Here is a 20873-nt window from a genome sequence, read left to right as displayed (position 1 = left end):
TCTTTGCCCACTCTCATAGACTATGTAGGTCCTTCTGCAGCCTCTCTGATTCCTCAACACAACCTATCCCTATACTTATCTTTGTATTATCTACAAACGTTGGAACAATGCCCTTAGTTCCTTCTTCCAGATTATTAATGCATATCGTGAATAGCTGTGGTCCCAACACTGACCACAGCGGAATACCATTAGTCACTGGCTGCCATCCTGAAAAGGACCCCTCTATCCCCACTCTCTGCCAGTCAGCCAATCCTCTACCTTTCCCCAGAACCATGGGCTCTTAACTCATTTAGCAGCTTCCTGTACGGCACCTTGTCAATGGCGTTCTGGAAATCCAAACAGATTACATCCAATAGTTCTCCTTTGTCTAACTTCCTCATTATATCTTCAAAGAATTTGAACAGATTTGTCGGGCATGACCTCCCCTTGACGAATCCATGCTGACTCAGTCCTATTTTACCATGCACTTCGAAGTACTCCACAATCTCATCCTCAATAATGGACTCTAAAATCTTGAGTGATGGGGTTGGGTGTTTTGGCGTGTTCTCTTGTATAACCTCACTGGCAGCAGTGAGTTACATTACAGACGAGCCTGACGATGGTATCACTCTTTGAATCCTGTTGTCCACCTATAGGTTCCTCTGGTGCTGCAATTGAACTTCTGATCTTTATTTTGTTACAGGGTGTGTGCTTCACTGTTACTGTTGAACCAGATTTATTATTTTAACCAGAATCAAAGATAATTTGTGGTCATCGTGTCTAGAATTCAGTTCCGGATAGTTTTCAATTAATTCAATTGAATTTCCAACAGCATCCATCATGCAATTCATATATAGATTCATGGCTGTTCCACCAGTATTTGCCTGATATCTGGCTAATTAATCAAGTGACGTGACATTACCAATGCACCACAGACTCTTCAAAAGAAGAGTGCAAATAACCAAGTACTTACTGATGGTGGATGGCCTCTTGCCAATCGGATATCCAATCGTCTCTTCTCGCCTGATCCCATAGGTGTAGATGGCGAAGCGAGCTGAACCCTGAGAGATAACGTGACGCCCACCGGTTTCACCCAGGTAGATTCTGATGGCAGTGAAACCAGCAAAGGCTGAATTTTCGATGGGGAATTTGGACACAGGTTCCCCGTCTAAAATAATGCTGTCGGTGTTCGGCCCTGATGAAATGACCAGGAGGTAGTTGAATACGTTGTCCAATGTCACGAACACAAAGTAATTACTGAAAAAGACAGACGGTATCACGGTCATCATGAAGGGGTCAAAGGTTGAAACCATTGAGTTGTTGCCCCCTGTACACAGGTAAATGATCATGATCGGTTTGGTTGAGTTTATGATCATTCCACCATTCACAGTGATGTTGACATGAGCTCCATCCTGGAGCAGCACTTGCCAATTCCCTTCCTCGGAACGAATATTCACGTTGTTGTCATTCCCCGAAGAGACAATGGTGATGATGTCCCTCTTTGTTTTCTTCATAATGGGAAAAACAACAAACAAATCGGACCACTTGTCCACAGGGTGTACAGTTTCACTTAAATTACTACAGTTACCTCGGGTGACAGTTCTGCATTGACCTCCACTGAAGACAGCCACGGGCTTTGTGGACGTGATCTTTGTTCCTGTCAAGTCCTTGTCGCTCTGAAAGTGAACAACCTCGTTTGGTCCCATTGCAAATGAGAAACTCTGTCCCTCCATGAACTGAACCGCATTGAAGATCAGAGATCCTGAGACAATGATGGTGATCAGCACATGTTCATTGCTGTTAGCGATAGTAAATTGTTTAATGTTGTACAGATCTTCCATGCCATATGTGATGATATAATACCCTGTGCCCAAACTGGTGAATGGTAAAGTGAAGAATGTATTATATGCCTTAGATTTTCCACTTAACGCAATAAGGGAGATATTTTCATTTGATGTAACGGTTATGGTTTGTTTCCCAGTTTGGTTCCCTGACAGGATGGAGGATGAGTTCAGTGTCATGATGGCTGTGCTATTTGCACTAATGGAGACTGAACGATCATAAGGTGGGTCAGATATAGAAACACTCACAACTGTGGGTCTGTCATAAGTGACAACATGCATGGTGAGGACAGCAGAACTGTCAGCATTTTCTAGAAACGGCAAGATGAATCTTCTTCCTGAAGTGAAGAGCTGAGAGGAACCTACCAAATAATGACAACATTTTTATACAGTGAATGGTGTCAATCACACATTAATTTATAAAAGTTAATTGTGTTTTTGTAACATACGAAATAGAATTAGGAGTTGGCCATTTGGCCCTTCGAGTCCGTTCCGCCATGCAATAAGACCATTCCTGTTCTGTCTGTGTTCAGTTCCACATTCCCATCTTCCCCCAAAAACCCTTTCCCGACAAGAATCCATATACCTCAGCCTTAAAAGTGTTCAGTGACCCCCACTTTCACTGACTTCTGAGGTGGAAAGTTCCAAAGTTGCACAATCCTCTGAGAGAAAAATAAAACCTCCTCATCTCTGTCCTAAAAGAGTGACCCCCCCCCCCACCTCATTTTAAAACGGTGTCCCCTGGTTCCGGACTCACCCACAAGAGGAAACGTCCTATCCATGTCCACCTTGTAAAGACCCGTTTAGTATCTTATACACTTCAATCAAGTCACCCCCTCACTCTTCTAAACTCCAATGGAAACAAGCCCAGCCTGTCCGACTTTCCTCATCAGACAACCCACTTATTCCAAGCACCAATCTAGTAAACCTCCTTTGAACCGCTTCCGACATATTTACATCCTTCCTTAAATAAGGAGACCAGCACTGCACACAGTTTGAACGTGGTCTCACCAATGCCCTGTATAACTGAAGCGGAATGTCCTTACTTTCATGTTCAATTCATGTAGCATTCCATTAGCCTTCTGAATTACTTGCTGCATCTCTGTATGAACTTTTTGTGACTCATGCACTAAAACACCCAGATCCCTCTGCATTCTGCCGTTGTCTCCCATTTATATAATACTGTTTTTTTATTCGTCCTGCCAAAGTGAACAACTTCGCACTCTCCAAAATTTATACTCCATCTGCCAGATGTTTCCCACTCACTCAACCGATCGATGTCCGTCTGCAACCTCCTTAGGTTTTTTAAAATATTCATTCATGGGATGTGGGTGTCACTGTGGGTGTCACTGGCAGCATTTGTTGCTCTCATCCCTCAGTACAATTAAGCGTCAACCACATTGCTATGGAGTCTGGAATCATATTCAGGTCAGACCGAATAAGGACGACAGATTTCCTTCTCTGAAGGACATTAGTGAACCAGATTGGTTTTTACTGACACTCAACAATGGTTTCATAGTCATCATCCAGATTTTAATTGAATTCCAATTTCACCATCTGCCATGGTGGGATTCGAACCCGGGTCCCTACAGCATTAAACTGGGTCACTGGATTACTAATCAAGCAACAATCCACATGTAAACATACCCACGGGCTTCCTGGCCATTCCCAGGGTGAAGGGAGGCCGCTGGCGGGAGTTTACGATCCTCATGACACACCGGGCACTTACACACGGCCCTCTCAATGTCCCCATCGATGTTGGGCCACCGAACGTAACTACGGGCCAACACCTTCATCATAGAGGTGCCGGGGTGACCACTGAGATGTTCCTGCTGCAAGAATTCCTGACATTGAATTGGGATGACCACAAACATACTGGCAGAATCTATTAACACCAGAAATTGCCAGCAAGCCCTCGTTACCGATTTGAGCGTCAAGTTGCTTTGCGTCCGCCAGCATCTGTGAAGTAAATGCAATGGGGCGTTCCGTGTCATAGTCCCATCCTTGGGCAAGCACTGCCCTAATGTCATAGTGGGAAGCATCGCATGTCAAGATGAGGGTTGAACCAGATCATAGTTTGTGAGGAGCTGTGTGGACTCCCCGCTGAGCCACTGAGGGTAAGAAATAGCTGGAAAGGACAGACATACCAATCGTGTTACGGAACTGGGGTTAGAGGGGTGGCCACACTACTGAATAAAAGGACGACATTCACGGTGACAAAGATGTTTACAGACCCAAGGGCCATGGTCAGTAGTGTCCTGGACAGGGCACCAGTGGTTCTGGTAAATGTATACACTCCCAACTGGGATGACGCTGACTTTATGAAGAAACCCATAGCAGAAATCCCCGACATAGACTCCCATTGACTCATTTTGGGAGGTGGGGGAGAGTTTAACTGTACAGAACCTATGGAGAGACAGATCCAACCCCAAATCGACAAAACTGTCAAGCATGGTGAGGGAACTAAATGCTTTTAAGGAGCAGATGAGGGCAGAGGACCCATGGAGGTTCAGCCAACCAAGGGAGAGGGAGTTCTTCTTCTCCCAGGTTCACAGGGTCTACACTAGGATCAAAATCTACATAGCAGGGAAATCAGTGCTTCCAGGGACAGTGGGAGTGGAATACTCCACAATACTAATCTCCAATAGAAGTCCCAAGTCATCGACGGTTATGTAACCAGAACAGAGAGCTCTGACTCTCCATGTTCTGGAGACACTGAAGGAGGTGATAAGGGGAGATTATTGCGTACAGAGAATTTAAAGACAGGAAGGAGAGGGCAGCTTGGCAACAGCAGATTCGCTCCATACTGGATGTGAATCGATGGTACCCCGACTGTGGAACTACAGGCGGAGAGGAAGAAGCTACAAATGGACTTTGACCTGCTCTCCACAGGGAAAGTAGTGAACCACTTCCGCCAGTCACAGGGGACATTTTACGAGCACGGAGGCAAGGCCACCTGCCTGCTGGTTCAGCAGCTGAGGAAGCAGGCAGCCAGGAGGGAGATAGTGAAGGATAGAACGGCAGACTAGTCACAGCACCAGAGAAGATTAATGAAGACTTTGTGACATTCTACCGAGAGTTGTACATCTACGAGCTCCCGGAGGGAGACTCGAAGATGAAGCAGTTCCTCAATGGACTGGACATGCGGGGCCTGGAAGCACCATTAGAATTGGGGGAAGTGATGGAGAGCATCAACTCCATGCAGGTGGGGAGGGCACCGGGGCTGGACAGATTCCCGGCGGACTTCTACAAAGAATTTGGGTCAGCACTGGCCCTGCACCTGCCGGAGATGTTTGCTGACTCGCTATCTCGGGGAAACCTGCCAACAACGCTGGTTCAGGCCTCAATATCACTGCTCCCCAAAAAAGACAAAGACCCGATGGAGTGTGGATCATACAGGCCATTCTCACTCCTCAATACCAACACCAAGAAAGTGGTGAAGGCCCTGGTGATATGGTGGGACAGCTGCATGCCTGAGGTAGTCATGGAAGATCAGACGGGCTTTGTCAAGGGCAATGAACAGCAAATATTTAGTGCCTGCTGAACGTGATCATGACCACAGATGGGGAGAGAACACCGGATGCGATCATCTCCCTGGATGCAGAAAAGGCCTTCGGCAGGGTCGAATGGATGTACCTCATTGGGGTATTGGAATGGTTTGAGTTTGGGCCAGGATTCACCTTCTGGGTGAAACTGCTGTACAGCACTCCCATGGTGAACGTACGAACAAACACCACCAGCTCTAGATACTTCCGGCTGCACAGAGGCATGAGGCAGGTATGCCCTTTATCCCTGCCACTATTTTCCATGGCAATTGAGCCACTGATGATGATTATCAGAACGGTGAAGGTGTAGAGAGGTATCTAAAGGGGAGACAGAGAGCATAGAGTCTCAGTCTATGCAGATGACCTGCTCCTCTACGTCTCGAACACCCTGACCAGCATTGAAGGAGTAATGATACTCCATCACACGAACCTGCCTTCCATCCATTGACTCCATCTACACCTCCCGCTGCCTGGGGAAAGCGGGCAGCATAATCAAAGACCCCTCCCACCCGGCTTACTCACTCTTCCAACTTCTTCCATCGGGCAGGAGATACAGAAGTCTGAGAACACGCACGAACAGATTCAAAAACAGCTTCTTCCCCACTGTCACCAGACTCCTAAATGACCCTCTTATGGACTGACCTGATTAACACGACACCCTGTGTCCTTCATCCGATACCGGAGCTTATGTAGTTACAATGTGTACCTTGTGTTGCTCTATTATGTATTTTCTTTTATTTCCTTTTCTTTTCATGTACTTAATGATCTGTTGAGCTGCTCAAAGGAAAATACTTTTCACTGCACCTCGGTTCACGTGACAATAAACAAATCCAATCCAATCCTGAAGGAGTTTGGAATCTTCTTGGGTTACAAACTTAACCTAAGTAAGAAATGAAATGAAAATCACTTATTGTCACGAGTAGGCTTCAATGAAGTTACTGTGAAAAGTCCCTAGTCGCCACATTCCAGCGCCTGTCCGGGAATCGAACCGTGCTGCTGGCTTGCTTGGTCTGCTTTAAAAGCCAGCGATTTAGCCCAGTGAGCTAAAGTGAAATCTTTCCCGAAAACCCTTAGTTGTGAGGAGCAGAGGTGGAGAGACCGCTGTTCAAACTGGCCCAGGACAAATTCTGACACCTGATCCAAATAGCCCATGACTGGACATGGGTCCACAAATGGAGCCTGACCAGTCTGGCGGAGGAGGTTAAAAGGACCTGCAGAATTGTAACTCGCTCCTGATCTCCCAGGTGGGGAGAGTGCAGACGATCAAGATGAACGTGCTGCCCAGGTTCCTCTTCTTGTTCAGATCGTGCCCGATTATCATCCCCAAGGCCCTTTTCACCACAATCTATAAACTTATCATGGCATATGTTTGGGGGATGTGATGGGGGAGGAGGGCGGTGGAAGGAGGGAAGAGCCTGAGGTCCTCCAAAGAAGGAGAAACGTGGAAGGCCAGGCCCTTCTGAACCTCCAGTGCTACCACTGGGCAGCCATCACGGAAAGGGATGGGTCAAGGAGCAGAATGGGTCAGAATGGAGGAGAGTTCCTGCACAGCGACATCCCTCTGAGTACTGGCCATGACTGCACTCCCATTCCCCCCAACCAAACACTCAAAAAGCCCAGTGGTAGTTGCCACACTTTAAGCATAGAACCAAATGCAACATCACGTCGGACCGAAATGTCCACCATGTTCCCCATCTGCAAAAACCACAAGTCGCCCCCCTTGACAATGGATGTTCCCTTCAAAAGTTGGAGACAAGGGGAGGGGACACTGATGGTTATAGATGTGTACACAGAGGGCAGAGTAGTGACCCTGGGGGAGCTTACTGTCATGTTCCAGCTCCCAAAATATAACAAACTCAGAAATAACCAAGTCCAAACCTTCCTCCGCAAGGAAAGGACAACATTCCCTAAAATACCGAGACGTGCACTACTTGAAGGGCTACTGACGGCGGACAAACTAGGGGAGGGCAATTGTGCGGATATGTACAGCCAACTCCCCCATCACACACCCCAAAGAAATGCTCACTCCTGGACGAGGCAAGAAGGAAGTGGGTGGAAGAACTAGCCAGTGAGACAGGGGAGGACTCTGGATCGAAGCACTGCACAGGACAAGCTTCACCTCCACATGCACAGGGCTAAGCCTCACGCAGCTAAAGGTGATGCAGGGGTGCACCTGACCAGAATGAGGAGCGGGTTCTATCCTGAGGTGGAGGACGTGTGAACGATGCCAGGGAGGCCACTGGCTTGTCTGGTACTGCAGTCCTTTTTCAAGGTCATGTTTAGAGTGGTGGAGGTGAGGGTGGTAGTCTTCATGGTGAAAGGGGCGGATGCCCAAGCCTTTGCCTCCCTGACCACCTGCTGGAGACTCCTGTTCGCCTGCGATCAGCAGCAGCAGCTAAGGAATGGAGACTGGCTGTCTGAACTGTCAGAGTCTCTCAGGCTAGAAAAAGTAAAGTATGTCATCAGAGGATCAGAGGAAGGCTTCCACAAAACATGGAGGCTGTTCTCCAACTTGTTCCAAGATCTGTTCACAACCAGCACCCAGTGAAACAAAGAAGGGAAGGAGGTTGCGACACAGCATACATCACAATATGGGGAAGAGAAAGGGAGGGGGGAAGAGAAAGGGAGGGCGGAAGAGAAAGGGAGGGGGGAAGAGAAAGGGAGGGGGTAAGAGAAAGGGAGGGGGTAAGAGAAAGGAAGGGGGGAAGAGAAAGGGAGGGGGGAAGAGAAAGGGAGGGGGAAGAGAAAGGGAGGGCGGAAGAGAAAGGGAGGGGGGGGAAGAGAAAGGGGGGGGAAGAGAAAGGGAGGGGGGGAAGAGAAAGGGAGGGGTGAAGAGAAAGGGAGGGGGGAAGAGAAAGGGAGGGGGAAAGAGAAAGGGAGGGGGGAAAGAGAAAGGGAGAGGGAAAGAGAAAGGGAGGGGGGAAGAGAAAGGGAGAGGGAAAGAGAAAGGGAGGGGGGAAGAGAAAGGGAGGGGGAAGAGAAGGGGAGGGGAAGAGCAAGGGAGGGGGAAGAGCAAGGGGGGAGGACAGCGAGGGGGGAGGTGATAAAAGCACAAAAGGAAAAGGCAGGGCAAGTAGGAAAGAGGGAGAATCGCAAGGGTCAAAGGGCGATGAAACAAAGGATGCGCACCTTGAAGTGCCAATGGCCGACCAACGGGGCTCCCGTACAGGGACTCCCCCCCATAGTTGTGAGGAAGCTGTGAAGCAACTGTGCTAACCACTATGCCACCGTGCTACCATGTTATGAAATGTTAAAACCCGAATAAAAATATTTTTACAAATTGACGGGGTGACCATTGACCTGTAACGTGGCGCAGTCCGCGCTACCTTCGAGGCCGTGATGCCGATCAACTGCATTGAACAGTCCTCCTCACCTGAGGGGCCCAAGTGCAGGACCCTGGTTCTCGGTGTTCTCTGCGGCAGTCATGGACGGCATTCTCTGTGAAATTGGCAGCTTTGACCATCACAAGTTCTCCGGCCACACGTTTGGCAATGCGGCCAGCTCTCTTCTTCACCCTCGGGGGAGGTATCCCACCGGTCAGCGGGTTCCTGACCCGGCTGCGGAACTATCTGGGGGGGGCAGCCCTTTTAGAGGGAGTCTGGTCAGACCGACACTGTCCCGTGATGCAGAGGGAGATCAAAATGAAGGACGGGCCAAACTATGGACGCCATAGTCCATCGACGCCTTCAGCTCCTGCACACCTTTCTCCCTCCGAGTGCCCTCAGGACAGCGAAAGATCGATGGCGCATTTCAAATCCGAGGTGGGCTCTGCCAAAAGCTGCCGCTTAGTGGCCATGTTGTTTATGCCACACAGTAGCCTATCCCTGCAGGATGGAAGGCTTGGGGGTCATAGCATTCAGAAACCAAAGGGACCAGCTCATCAAAGGATTTGTAGTCTGGTGCAGCTGAGTAAGTTAGACTTTTAATGATCCCAAAAGTCGGGGCCCCTACAGGCGGTCAGAGGGAGGATGACCTGATGGTCTTCCCCCAAAATCCTGTTTGGCTGGAAGAAGCACATCAAATGCTCTGCATACTGGTTCCAATCTTCCAGGCCTGTACCAAAAGGCTTCCAACTTTCCGAATAGCGGCATCTTGAACTGTTATGACCCTATGCTGCAGGATAGCAAATTATTGGGCAGCTAGGCGGCTCCACAAGGGAGTTCAGAATTTCCTTTTTGCCTGGTCGCCAGTTTAGTAACTTAAGGGAACCACTGGTCAGTGAACAGAGGTTTATTCAACTATATACAATATTCTGCCCAAGGCAGCAACTCTCTCCCACTACAGTCCTTGCTGGGAGAAATAACCACACCAAGCCCTGTTTTGGGCCGGCTTTTATGTTCGGTTGTAATGAGCTCAAGCTGGGTGGCCTCTGCCACCTATCCTGGGAGCTCATACTCCACGAGTCGTATGGCGAGATCACTAAAGGTTTCCCCGGGGTCCTAGTGGGGATCATAACAAATTCCAAGTTCAGCACGTCTACAGGCTCCCCTTTATCCACAGTGCATGTTACTCCTTCAAAGAACTCCAATAAATTGGTGAAATATGATTTCACTTTCACATAACCATGCAAATGCTGCCTGGTTACCGTGAACTTAAGTACCCAGTTAGAGTCTTCTTGAATACCATCTCCATGGCTGACGTCAAATTAACTGGCTTACTTGTTCCCCTTCTCCGCCCCCTTCCCTTCTTCAAAAGAGGGGTTATATTTGCTCATTTCCAGTCCCATGGAACCTTTCCAGAATCTAGTGAATTTTGGAAAATTCTGCTATATCATTAGCCATTTCTTTTTAAACCCTGGGATGAAGTCCATCAGGACACAGAGAGTTGTCAGCCCGCAGCTCCATCAGTGCAACTCAGTGAAACTCACCTCAGTTCCAGAGGGCCATAAGCTGCTCTCCCCCTTTTGAGAGAGACCTGACTGGTGGTGCTTTAACCTGAATGGCAAGGTTGAGAATCTTCATGGATCACACTCAGTCGATACGGGAATTGAACCCATGCTGTTGGCATCGCTCTGCATCACAAACCAGCCGTTCAGCCAACTGAGCTAACCAACAGCTCTCCAAATGACTGTAATTTCACCAAGTTCCCCTATCACTTCCACATCTTGATTTACAGCTATTACTGTAATGTTTCTTGTGTCCTCTATAGTGAAGACAGATGCAAATATTTGTATATTTCATCCTCCATTTATGTATTATCTGCAATTAACTCACCATTCTCTCTGCAGAGGACCAACACTCACTTTACTTAATCTTTTCCTGTTTACCTGTAGGCATTTTTGCTGTCCACTTTTATGTTTCCAGCTAACTTCCTCTCATGCTCTAAATTCTTTCTCCTGAGTAAACTTTAAGTCATTCACTGCTGTTCTATATACTCTGACCAGTCAACTGATCTGCCACTGATCTTTGCGCAGCTGATTGTTTTTTCCTTTTGTTTGATGTTACCACTGCTGCCTCACAGCACCGAGGACCCGGGTTCGATCCTGGTCCTGGGTCACTGTCCGTCGGAGTTTCCACATTCTCCCCATGTCTGCGTGGGTTTCACCCCCTCAAACCCAAAAGATATGTGCAGGGTAGGTGAACTGGCCATTCTAAATGTCCCCTTAATTGGAAAAAAAAGAATTGGGTACCCTGAAGTTATTTAAAAAATGTTTGATGCTTTCCTTAAATTATTTAGTTAACTTTGGATGGTGACTGTTTGCAGCAGTAATATTCATATTCTGAGTATTTTGAAATATTCCCTTCAATGTCTGCCACTGCTTCTTTATTGATCTGTCCTCTAGCCTAATGATCCAGTTTACTACAGCTAGCTCAGCTTTCATGCCCACATAGGTACCCTTATTTATGTTTAAAATACTAGTCTTAGGCCCACTCTTCTCCCTTTCAAGCTGGATGTAAAAGTCAATCATATTATAGTTTCTGCTCCCTCAGGATGCCTTTAATTTGAGGTCATTAATTAATCCTGTCATATTATACAATACAAAATCTAAAATAACCAGCTCTCTGATTGGCTTCAAAACATGCTGCTCTGAGAAACTATCTCAAAAGAATTCCCACCGAGGTTACTGCTGCAAGGTAGCATTGTGGATGGCGCAATTGCTTCACAGCTCCAGGGTTCCAGGTTCGATTCCGGCTTGGGTCACTGTCTGTGCGGAATCTGCACATCCTCCCCGTGTGTACGTGGGTTTCCTCTGGGTGCTCCGGTTTCCTCCCACAGTCCAAAGATGTGCACGTTAGGTAGATTGGCCATGATAAATTGCCCTTAGTGTCCAAAATTGCCTTTAGTGTTGGGTGGGATTACTGGGGTATGGGGATAGGGTGGAAGTGTTGACCCTGGGAGGGGTGCTCTTTCCAAGAGCCGGTGCAGACTCGATGGGCTGAATGGCCTCCTTCTGCACTGTAAATTCTATGCCAATCTTATTTTTACTGTTTATATGTAGATTAAAATCACCCATCATTATTACAATCCCTTTGTCACAAGGTCCCATTATAATTTTTCATATATTTTGCCCGACATTGCGATTACTGTTAGAGGGGACTGTACAACACTCTCACTCATGACTTCTTTCACTTATTCTGCCTCATCTCATTCTCAAACCGATTCCACATCCTGATTTGAACAAAGGTTATCTATTGCACCAATGTGATCCTTGATCAACAGTGCTGCACCTCCACCTTTACCTAGCTTCCTATTCTCCCTCGAATGTCAAATACCTCTCAATTATTCAGGACCCAAGTCTAGTTACCTTGCAGCTACATTTCAGTAATGGCTATCAAATCAAATTTATCCACAACAATGTATATTATCAATTTATTTACTTTGTTAGGAATGCTGTAAGCATTCACTTTCTTATAAAATCTAGCCTTGACAATTAGTGTATTCTGAGATGTCTCCGTCCCTTCATGTTATTCTCCGAACCTCATTTCCCTTATTTGTTTCATTTACAACTGTCACAAATCATTGACAGACTTGGTGAGGAATGGTTAGTGTGAGGGATGGTCAGTGGTGAGGGATGGTCAGTGGTGAGGGATGGTCAGTGGTGTGGGATGGCCAGTGGTGTGGGATGGTCAGTGGTGTGGGATGGTCAGTGGTAACAGATGCCCAGTGGTGTGGGGTGGTCAGCAGTGAGAAATCCTCAGTGTAGTGGCAATGTCAAAGTTGTGGGATGGTCAGTGGTGTGGGAAGGTCAACGGTGAGGAACGGTTAGTGTTATGGGATGGTCAGTGGTAATGGACATCCCATAGTGTGGGATGCCCAGTGGTGTAGGATGGCCAGTGTTGTGAGATGGACAGTGTTGTGAGATGGACAGTGGTGTGGGATGGTCAGTGGGGAGTGTTGGTCAGTGGTGTGGGATGGTCAGTGGCAAGGGATGGACAGTGGTGTGAGATGGACAGTGGTGAGGGATGGTCAGTGCTGAGGGATGGTCAGTGCTGAGGGATGGTCAGTGTTGTGGGATGGTCAATGGTGAGGGATGGCAAGTGGTGTGGGATGGTCAGTGGTGTGGGATGGTCAGTGGTGTGGGATGGTCAGTGGTGTGACATGGACAGTGGTGTGGGATGGTCAGTGGTGAGGGGTGGTCAGTGGTGAGGGATGGTCAGTGGTGTGGGATGGTCAATGGTGTGGGATGGTCAATGGTGAGGGATGGTCAGTGGTGTGGGATGGTCAGTGGTGTGACATGGACAGTGGTGTGGGATGGTCAGTGGTGAGGGATGGTCAGTGGTGAGGGATGGTCAGTGGTGTGGGATGGTCAATGGTGCGGGATGGTCAATGGTGAGGGATGGTCAGTGGTGTAGGATGGTCAATGGTGTGGGATGGTCAGTGGTGTGGGATGGTCAGTGGCAAGGGATGGACAGTGCTGTGAGATGGACAGTGGTGAGGGATGGTCAGTGGTTAGGGATGGTCAGTGCTGAGGGATGGTCAGTGCTGAGGGATGGTCAGTGCTGAGGGATGGTCAGTGCTGAGGGATGGCAAGTGGTGTGGGATGGTCAGTGGTGTGGGATGGTCAGTGGTGTGGGATGTTCAGTGGTGTGACATGGACAGTGGTGTGGGATGGTCAATGGCGAGGGATGGCCAGTGGTGCGGGATGGTCAATGGTGCGGGATGGTCAGTGGGATGGTATTGGTAGTGGTGGGGGATGGTCAGTGGTGAGGGATGGTCAGTGGTGTGGGATGCTCAGTGGTGTGGGATGGTCAGTGGTGTGGGGTGGTCAGTGGTGAGGGATGGTCAGTGGTGAGGGATGGTCAGTGGGATGGTATTGGCAGTGGTGTGGGATGGTCAGTGGTGTGACATGGACAGTGGCGTGGGATGGTCAATGGCGAGGGATGGCCAGTGGTGTGCGATGGTCAATGGTGAGGGATGGTCAGTGGGATGGTATTGGCAGTGGTGTGGGTGGTCAGTGGTGAGGGATGGTCAGTGGTGTGGGATGGTCAGTGGTGTGGGATGGTCAGTGGTGTGGGATGGTCAGTGGTGTGGGATGGTCAGTGGTGTGGGATGGTCAGTGGTGTGGGGTGGTCAGTGGTGAGGGATGGTCAGTGGGATGGTATTGGCAGTGGTGTGGGATGGACAGTGGTGTGTGATGGACAGTGGTGTGGGATGGCCAGTGGTGTGGGATGGTCAGTGGTGTGGGATGGTCAGTGGTGACGGATGGCCAGTGGTGTGGGATGGCCAATGGTGGCGGATGGCCAGTGGTGTGGGATGGACAGTGGTGTGGGATGGTCAATGGTGTGGGATGGTCAGTGGTGTGGGATGGTCAGTGGTGTGGGATGGTCAGTGGTGTGGGATGGTCAGTGGTGTGGGATGGTCAATGGTGTGGGATGGTCAGTGGTGTGGGATGGTCAATGGTGTGGGATGGTCAGTGGTGTGGGATGGTCAGTGGTGTGGGATGGTCAGTGGTGAGGATGGTCAGAGGTAAGGGATGGTCAGTGCTGAGAGATGGTCAGTGCTGAGGGATGGTCAGTGGTGTGGGATGGTCAGTGGTGTGGGATGGTCAGTGGTGTGGGATGGTCAGTGCTGAGGGATGGTCAGTGGTGTGGGATGGTCAGTGGTGTGGGGTGGTCAGTAGTGTGGGATGGTCAGTGGTGTGGGATGGTCAGTGGTGTGGGATGGCCAGTTGTGTGGGATTGTCATCAGTGAGAAATGCTCAGTGTAGTGGCAATGTCAAAGTTGTGGGATGGTCAGTGGTGAGGGATGGTCAGTGGTGTGGGATGGCAAGTGGTGTGGGATGGTCAATGGCGAGGGATGGCCGGTGGTGTGCGATGGTCAATGGTGAGGGATAGTCAGTGGGATGGTATTGGCAGTGGTGTGGGTGGTCAGTGGTGAGGGATGGTCAGTGGTGTGGGATGGTCAGTGGTGTGGGATTGTCATCAGTGAGAAATGCTCAGTGTAGTGGCAATGTCAAAGTTGTGGGATGGTCAGTGGTGTGGGACGTTCAGAAGTGTGGGATGGTCAGTGGATGGTATTGGCAGTGGTGTGGGATGGTCAGTGGTGTGGGATGGTCAGTGAGATGGTATTGGCAGTGGTGTGGGATGGTCAGTGGTGTGGGATGGTCAGTGAGATGGTATTGGCAGTGGTGTGGGTGGCTAGTGGTGTGGGATATGGTCATTGGGTTGGTATTGGCAGTGGGGATGGTATGTTGCATGGGGTGGGGTGGGTCAGTGGTGTGGGATGGTCAATGGGATGGTATTGGCAGTGGGATTGTATTGGCAGTGGTGTGGGATGTCAGGGATGGGATGGTATTGGCATGTGGGATTGGTATTGCAGTGTGTGGGGGATGGTCATGGGGATGGGTCTTGGCAAGTTGGGATGATTGTATTGGCAGTGGTGTGGTGGTGGTGGTCAAGTGGGATGGTATTGGTCAGTGGGATTGGTATTGGGCAGTTGGTGTGGTATGGTCATTGGGCATGGTATTGCCAGTGTGATGGTATTGGTCAGAGTGGTGTGGGGGTGGTCAGTGGGGATGGTAGTGGGGCAGTGGGATGGTATTGGCAGTGGTGTGGGGTGGTCAGTGGTGAGGGATGGTCAATGGGATGGTATTGGCAGTGGGATGGTATTGGCAGTGGTGTGGGATGGTCAATGGGATGGTATTGGCAGTGGTGTGGGGTGGTCAGTGGTGTGGGATGGTCAATGGGATGGTATTGGCAGTGGGATGGTATTGGCAGTGGTGTGGGATGGTCAATGGGATGGTATTGGCAGTGGGATGGTATTGGCAGTGGTGTGGGGTGGTCATTGGTGAGGGATGACCAGTGGTGATGAATGGTTAGTGATAAGCGATGGTGAGGAATGGTCACTGGTGTACGATGACCAGTGGTGTGGGGTTGTGAGTGCTTTAAGATGACTAGTGATGGTCAGTGGAGTGATATAGTCAGGGTTGAAGTGTAGTCAGTGGTGAAAGATGCACAATGATATGAGATGGAAAATGGTCCGTGTTGCTCAGTGGTGTGGAATGGTCAGGGATGATGGAGCGAGAGTGGTGTGGGATGGTCAATGGTGTGTGATGGCCAGTGGTGAGAGATGGTCAGTGGTGAAATAGTCAGTGATTTGTGATGGTCAGTGCTGAGGGATGGTCAGTGGTGAGAGTTGGTCAGTGGTTTGAGATGGTCAGTGGTGTGGGATGGCCAGTGGTAAGGGATGGTCAGTGGAGAGTGGTGAGGGGTGGTCAGTGGTGAGAGTTGGTCAATGGTGAGGGATGGACAGTGGTCAGAGATGGTCAGTGCTGAGGTATGGTCAGTGGTGAGACTTTGTCAGTGCTGAGGGATGGTCAGTGGTGAAGGGATGGTCAGTGGTGAGCGATGATCAGTGCTGAGGGATGGTCAGTGGTGAGACTTTGTCAGTGCTGAGGGATGGTCAGTGGTGAAGGGATGGTCAGTGGTGAGCGATGATCAGTGCTGAGGGATGGTCAGTGGTGAGACTTTGTCAGTGCTGAGGGATGGTCAGTGGTGAAGGGATGGTCAGTGGTGAGCGATGATCAGTGCTGAGGGATGGTCAGTGGTGAGAGTTGGTCAGTGCTATGGGATGGTCAGTGGTGAGGGATAGTCAGTGGTGAGGGATGGTCAGTGGTGAGGGATAGTCAGTGCTGAGGGATGGTCAGTGGTGAGGGATATTCAGTGGTTTGGGATGGCCAGTGGTTTGGGATGGTCAGTGGTTTGTGATGGTCAGTGGTTTGGGATGGTCAGTGGTGAGGGATGGTCAGTGGTTTGGGATGGTCAGTGGTTTGTGATGGTCAGTGGTTTGGGATGGTCAGTGGTGAGAGATGGTCAGTGGGGAGGGATGGTCAGTTGTGAGGGTTGGTCAGTGCTGAGGGATGGTTAGTGGTGCAGGATGGTCTGTGGTTTGTGATGGTCAGTAGTTTGGGATGGTCAGTGGTGAGAGTTAGTCAGTGTTGAGGGATGGTCACTGGGGAGAGATGGTCAGTGGTTAGGGATGGTCAGTGCTGAGGGGTGGTCAGTGCTGAGGGATGGTCAGTGGTTTGGGATGGTCAGTGTGGAGGGATGGTCAGTGGTTTGTGATGGTCAGTGGTTTGTGATGGTCAGTGGTTTGGGATGGTCAGTGGTGAGAGATGGTCAGTGGTTAGGAACGGTCAGTGATGCGGGATGGTCAGTGGTGAGGGATGGTCAGTGATGAGGGATGGTCAATGGTGTGATTGTCAGTGGGATGGTCAGTGGCCTGTGATGGTCAGTGGTGAGGGATGGTCAGTGGTGTGGGACGGACACCGGTGAGGGATGGTCAGTGGTGTGGGATGGACAGTGGTGAGGGATGGTCAGTGGTGAGGAACGGTCAGTGATGAGGGATGGTCAGTGATGAGGGATGGTCAGTGGTGTTGTGTTGGTCAGTGGTACAGGATGGTCAGTAATGATGTCTGGTCATGGATGAGGAATGGTCAATGGTGTGATTGTCAGTGGGATGGTCAGTGGCCTGTGATGGTCAGTGGTGAGGGAGGTCAGTGGTGAGGAATGGTCAGTGGTGAGGGATGGTCAATGGGGAGGGATGGTCAGTGTTTAGGGATGGTCAGTGGTGAGGGATGGTCAGTGGTGAGGGATGGTCAGTGGTGAGGGATGGTCAGTGGTGTGGGATGGTCAGTGGTGAGGAATGGTCGGTGGTGTGGGATGGTCAGTGGTGAGGGATGGTCAGTGGTGAGGGATGGTCAGTGGTGAGGAATGGTCGGTGGTGTGGGATGGTCAGTGGTGAGGGATGGTCAGTGGTGAGGGGTGGTCAGTGGTATGGAATGGTCAGTGATATGGAATGATCAGTAGTGAGTGATGGTCAGTGATGAGTAATTTTCAGTGGTGTGGCATGGCCATAGGGGCATGGTCAATGGTGTGTCATGATCAGTTGTGAGGGATGGCCAGTGGTGAGGGATGGTCAATTGTGAGGGTTGGTCAGTGATGAGGTATGGTCTGTGGTGTGGGATGGTCAGTGGTGAGGGATGGTCAGTGCTGAGGGATGGTCAGTGCTGAGGGATGGTCAGTGTTGTGGGATGGTCAATGGTGAGGGATGGCAAGTGGTGTGGGATGGTCAGTGGTGTGGGATGGTCAGTGGTGTGGGATGGTCAGTGGTGTGACATGGACAGTGGTGTGGGATGGTCAGTGGTGAGGGATGGTCAGTGGTGAGGGATGGTCAGTGGTGTGGGATGGTCAATGGTGTGGGATGGTCAATAGTGAGGGATGGTCAGTGGTGTGGGATGGTCAGTGGTGTGACATGGACAGTGGTGTGGGATGGTCAGTGGTGAGGGATGGTCAGTGGTGAGGGATGGTCAGTGGTGTGGGATGGTCAATGGTGCGGGATGGTCAATGGTGAGGGATGGTCAGTGGTGTAGGATGGTCAATGGTGTGGGATGGTCAGTGGTGTGGGATGGTCAGTGGCAAGGGATGGACAGTGCTGTGAGATGGACAGTGGTGAGGGATGGTCAGTGGTTAGGGATGGTCAGTGCTGAGGGATGGTCAGTACTGAGGGATGGTCAGTGCTGAGGGATGGTCAGTGCTGAGGGATGGCAAGTGGTGTGGGATGGTCAGTGGTGTGGGATGGTCAGTGGTGTGGGATGTTCAGTGGTGTGACATGGACAGTGGTGTGGGATGGTCAATGGCGAGGGATGGCCAGTGGTGCGGGATGGTCAATGGTGCGGGATGGTCAGTGGGATGGTATTGGTAGTGGTGGGGGATGGTCAGTGGTGAGGGATGGTCAGTGGTGTGGGATGGTCAGTGGTGTGGGATGGTCAGTGGTGTGGGGTGGTCAGTGGTGAGGGATGGTCAGTGGTGAGGGATGGTCAGTGGGATGGTATTGGCAGTGGTGTGGGATGGTCAGTGGTGTGACATGGACAGTGGCGTGGGATGGTCAATGGCGAGGGATGGCCAGTGGTGTGCGATGGTCAATGGTGAGGGATGGTCAGTGGGATGGTATTGGCAGTGGTGTGGGTGGTCAGTGGTGAGGGATGGTCAGTGGTGTGGGATGGTCAGTGGTGTGGGATGGTCAGTGGTGTGGGATGGTCAGTGGTGTGGGATGGTCAGTGGTGTGGGATGGTCAGTGGTGTGGGGTGGTCAGTGGTGAGGGATGGTCAGTGGGATGGTATTGGCAGTGGTGTGGGATGGACAGTGGTGTGTGATGGACAGTGGTGTGGGATGGCCAGTGGTGTGGGATGGTCAGTGGTGTGGGATGGTCAGTGGTGACGGATGGCCAGTGGTGTGGGATGGCCAATGGTGGCGGATGGCCAGTGGTGTGGGATGGACAGTGGTGTGGGATGGTCAATGGTGTGGGATGGTCAGTGGTGTGGGATGGTCAGTGGTGTGGGATGGTCAGTGGTGTGGGATGGTCAGTGGTGTGGGGTGGTCAATGGTGTGGGATGGTCAGTGGTGTGGGATGGTCAATGGTGTGGGATGGTCAGTGGTGTGGGATGGTCAGTGGTGTGGGATGGTCAGTGGTGAGGATGGTCAGAGGTAAGGGATGGTCAGTGCTGAGAGATGGTCAGTGCTGAGGGATGGTCAGTGGTGTGGGATGGTCAGTGGTGTGGGATGGTCAGTGGTGTGGGATGGTCAGTGCTGAGGGATGGTCAGTGGTGTGGGATGGTCAGTGGTGTGGGGTGGTCAGTGGTGTGGGATGGTCAGTGGTGTGGGATGGTCAGTGGTGTGGGATGGCCAGTTGTGTGGGATTGTCATCAGTGAGAAATGCTCAGTGTAGTGGCAATGTCAAAGTTGTGGGATGGTCAGTGGTGAGGGATGGTCAGTGGTGTGGGATGGCAAGTGGTGTGGGATGGTCAATGGCGAGGGATGGCCGGTGGTGTGCGATGGTCAATGGTGAGGGATAGTCAGTGGGATGGTATTGGCAGTGGTGTGGGTGGTCAGTGGTGAGGGATGGTCAGTGGTGTGGGATGGTCAGTGGTGTGGGATTGTCATCAGTGAGAAATGCTCAGTGTAGTGGCAATGTCAAAGTTGTGGGATGGTCAGTGGTGTGGGACGTTCAGAAGTGTGGGATGGTCAGTGGATGGTATTGGCAGTGGTGTGGGATGGTCAGTGGTGTGGGACGGTCAGTGATATGGTATTGGCCGTGGTGTGGGATGGTCAGTGGTGTGGGATGGTCAGTGAGATGGTATTGGCAGTGGTGTGGGGTGGTCAGTGGTGTGGGATGGTCATTGGGTTGGTATTGGCAGTGGGATGGTATTGGCAGTGGGGTGGGGTGGTCAGTGGTGTGGGATGGTCAATGGGATGGTATTTGCAGTGGGATGGTATTGGCAGTGGTGTGGGATGGTCAGTGGGATGGTATTGGCAGTGGGATGGTATTGGCAGTGGTGTGGGACGGTCATTGGGATGGTATTGGCAGTGGTGTGGGGTGGTCAGTGGGATGGTATTGGCAGTGGGATGGTATTGGCAGTGGTGTGGGATGGTCATTGGGATGGTATTGGCAGTGGGATGGTATTGGCAGTGGTGTGGGGTGGTCAGTGGTGAGGGATGGTCAATGGGATGGTATTGGCAGTGGGATGGTATTGGCAGTGGTGTGGGATGGTCATTGGGATGGTATTGGCAGTGGGATGGTATTGGCAGTGGTGTGGGGTGGTCAGTGGTGAGGGATGGTCAATGGGATGGTATTGGCAGTGGGATGGTATTGGCAGTGGTGTGGGATGGTCAATGGGATGGTATTGGCAGTGGGATGGTATTGGCAGTGGTGTGGGGTGGTCATTGGTGAGGGATGACCAGTGGTGATGAATGGTTAGTGATAAGCGATGGTGAGGAATGGTCACTGGTGTACAATGACCAGTGGTGTGGGGTTGTGAGTGCTTTAAGATGACTAGTGATGGTCAGTGGAGTGATATAGTCAGGGTTGAAGTGTAGTCAGTGGTGAAAGATGCACAATGATATGAGATGGAAAATGGTCCGTGTTGCTCAGTGGTGTGGAATGGTCAGGGATGATGGAGCGAGAGTGGTGTGGGATGGTCAATGGTGTGTGATGGCCAGTGGTGAGAGATGGTCAGTGGTGAAATAGTCAGTGATTTGTGATGGTCAGTGCTGAGGGATGGTCAGTGGTG

At 50.6% G+C, this 20873-nt stretch overlaps 1 protein-coding gene across 1 annotated transcript in view; it reads right to left on the bottom strand.

The window, feature by feature from the left end:
* LOC119975556 overlaps positions 1–20873 on the bottom strand; it is a 156697-nt gene that overhangs the window by 114926 nt on the left and 20898 nt on the right. Inside the window, exon 2 of the mRNA XM_038815342.1 lies at positions 953–2182. Within this exon, the coding sequence (XP_038671270.1) occupies positions 953–2182 (1230 nt within the window). The remainder of the gene's footprint in view (positions 1–952; positions 2183–20873) is intronic.

Source organism: Scyliorhinus canicula, chromosome 13 (genome assembly GCF_902713615.1).
Source record: "Scyliorhinus canicula chromosome 13, sScyCan1.1, whole genome shotgun sequence".
Lineage (NCBI taxonomy): Eukaryota > Metazoa > Chordata > Chondrichthyes > Carcharhiniformes > Scyliorhinidae > Scyliorhinus > Scyliorhinus canicula.
This window is presented reverse-complemented; position numbering and strand designations above follow the sequence as displayed.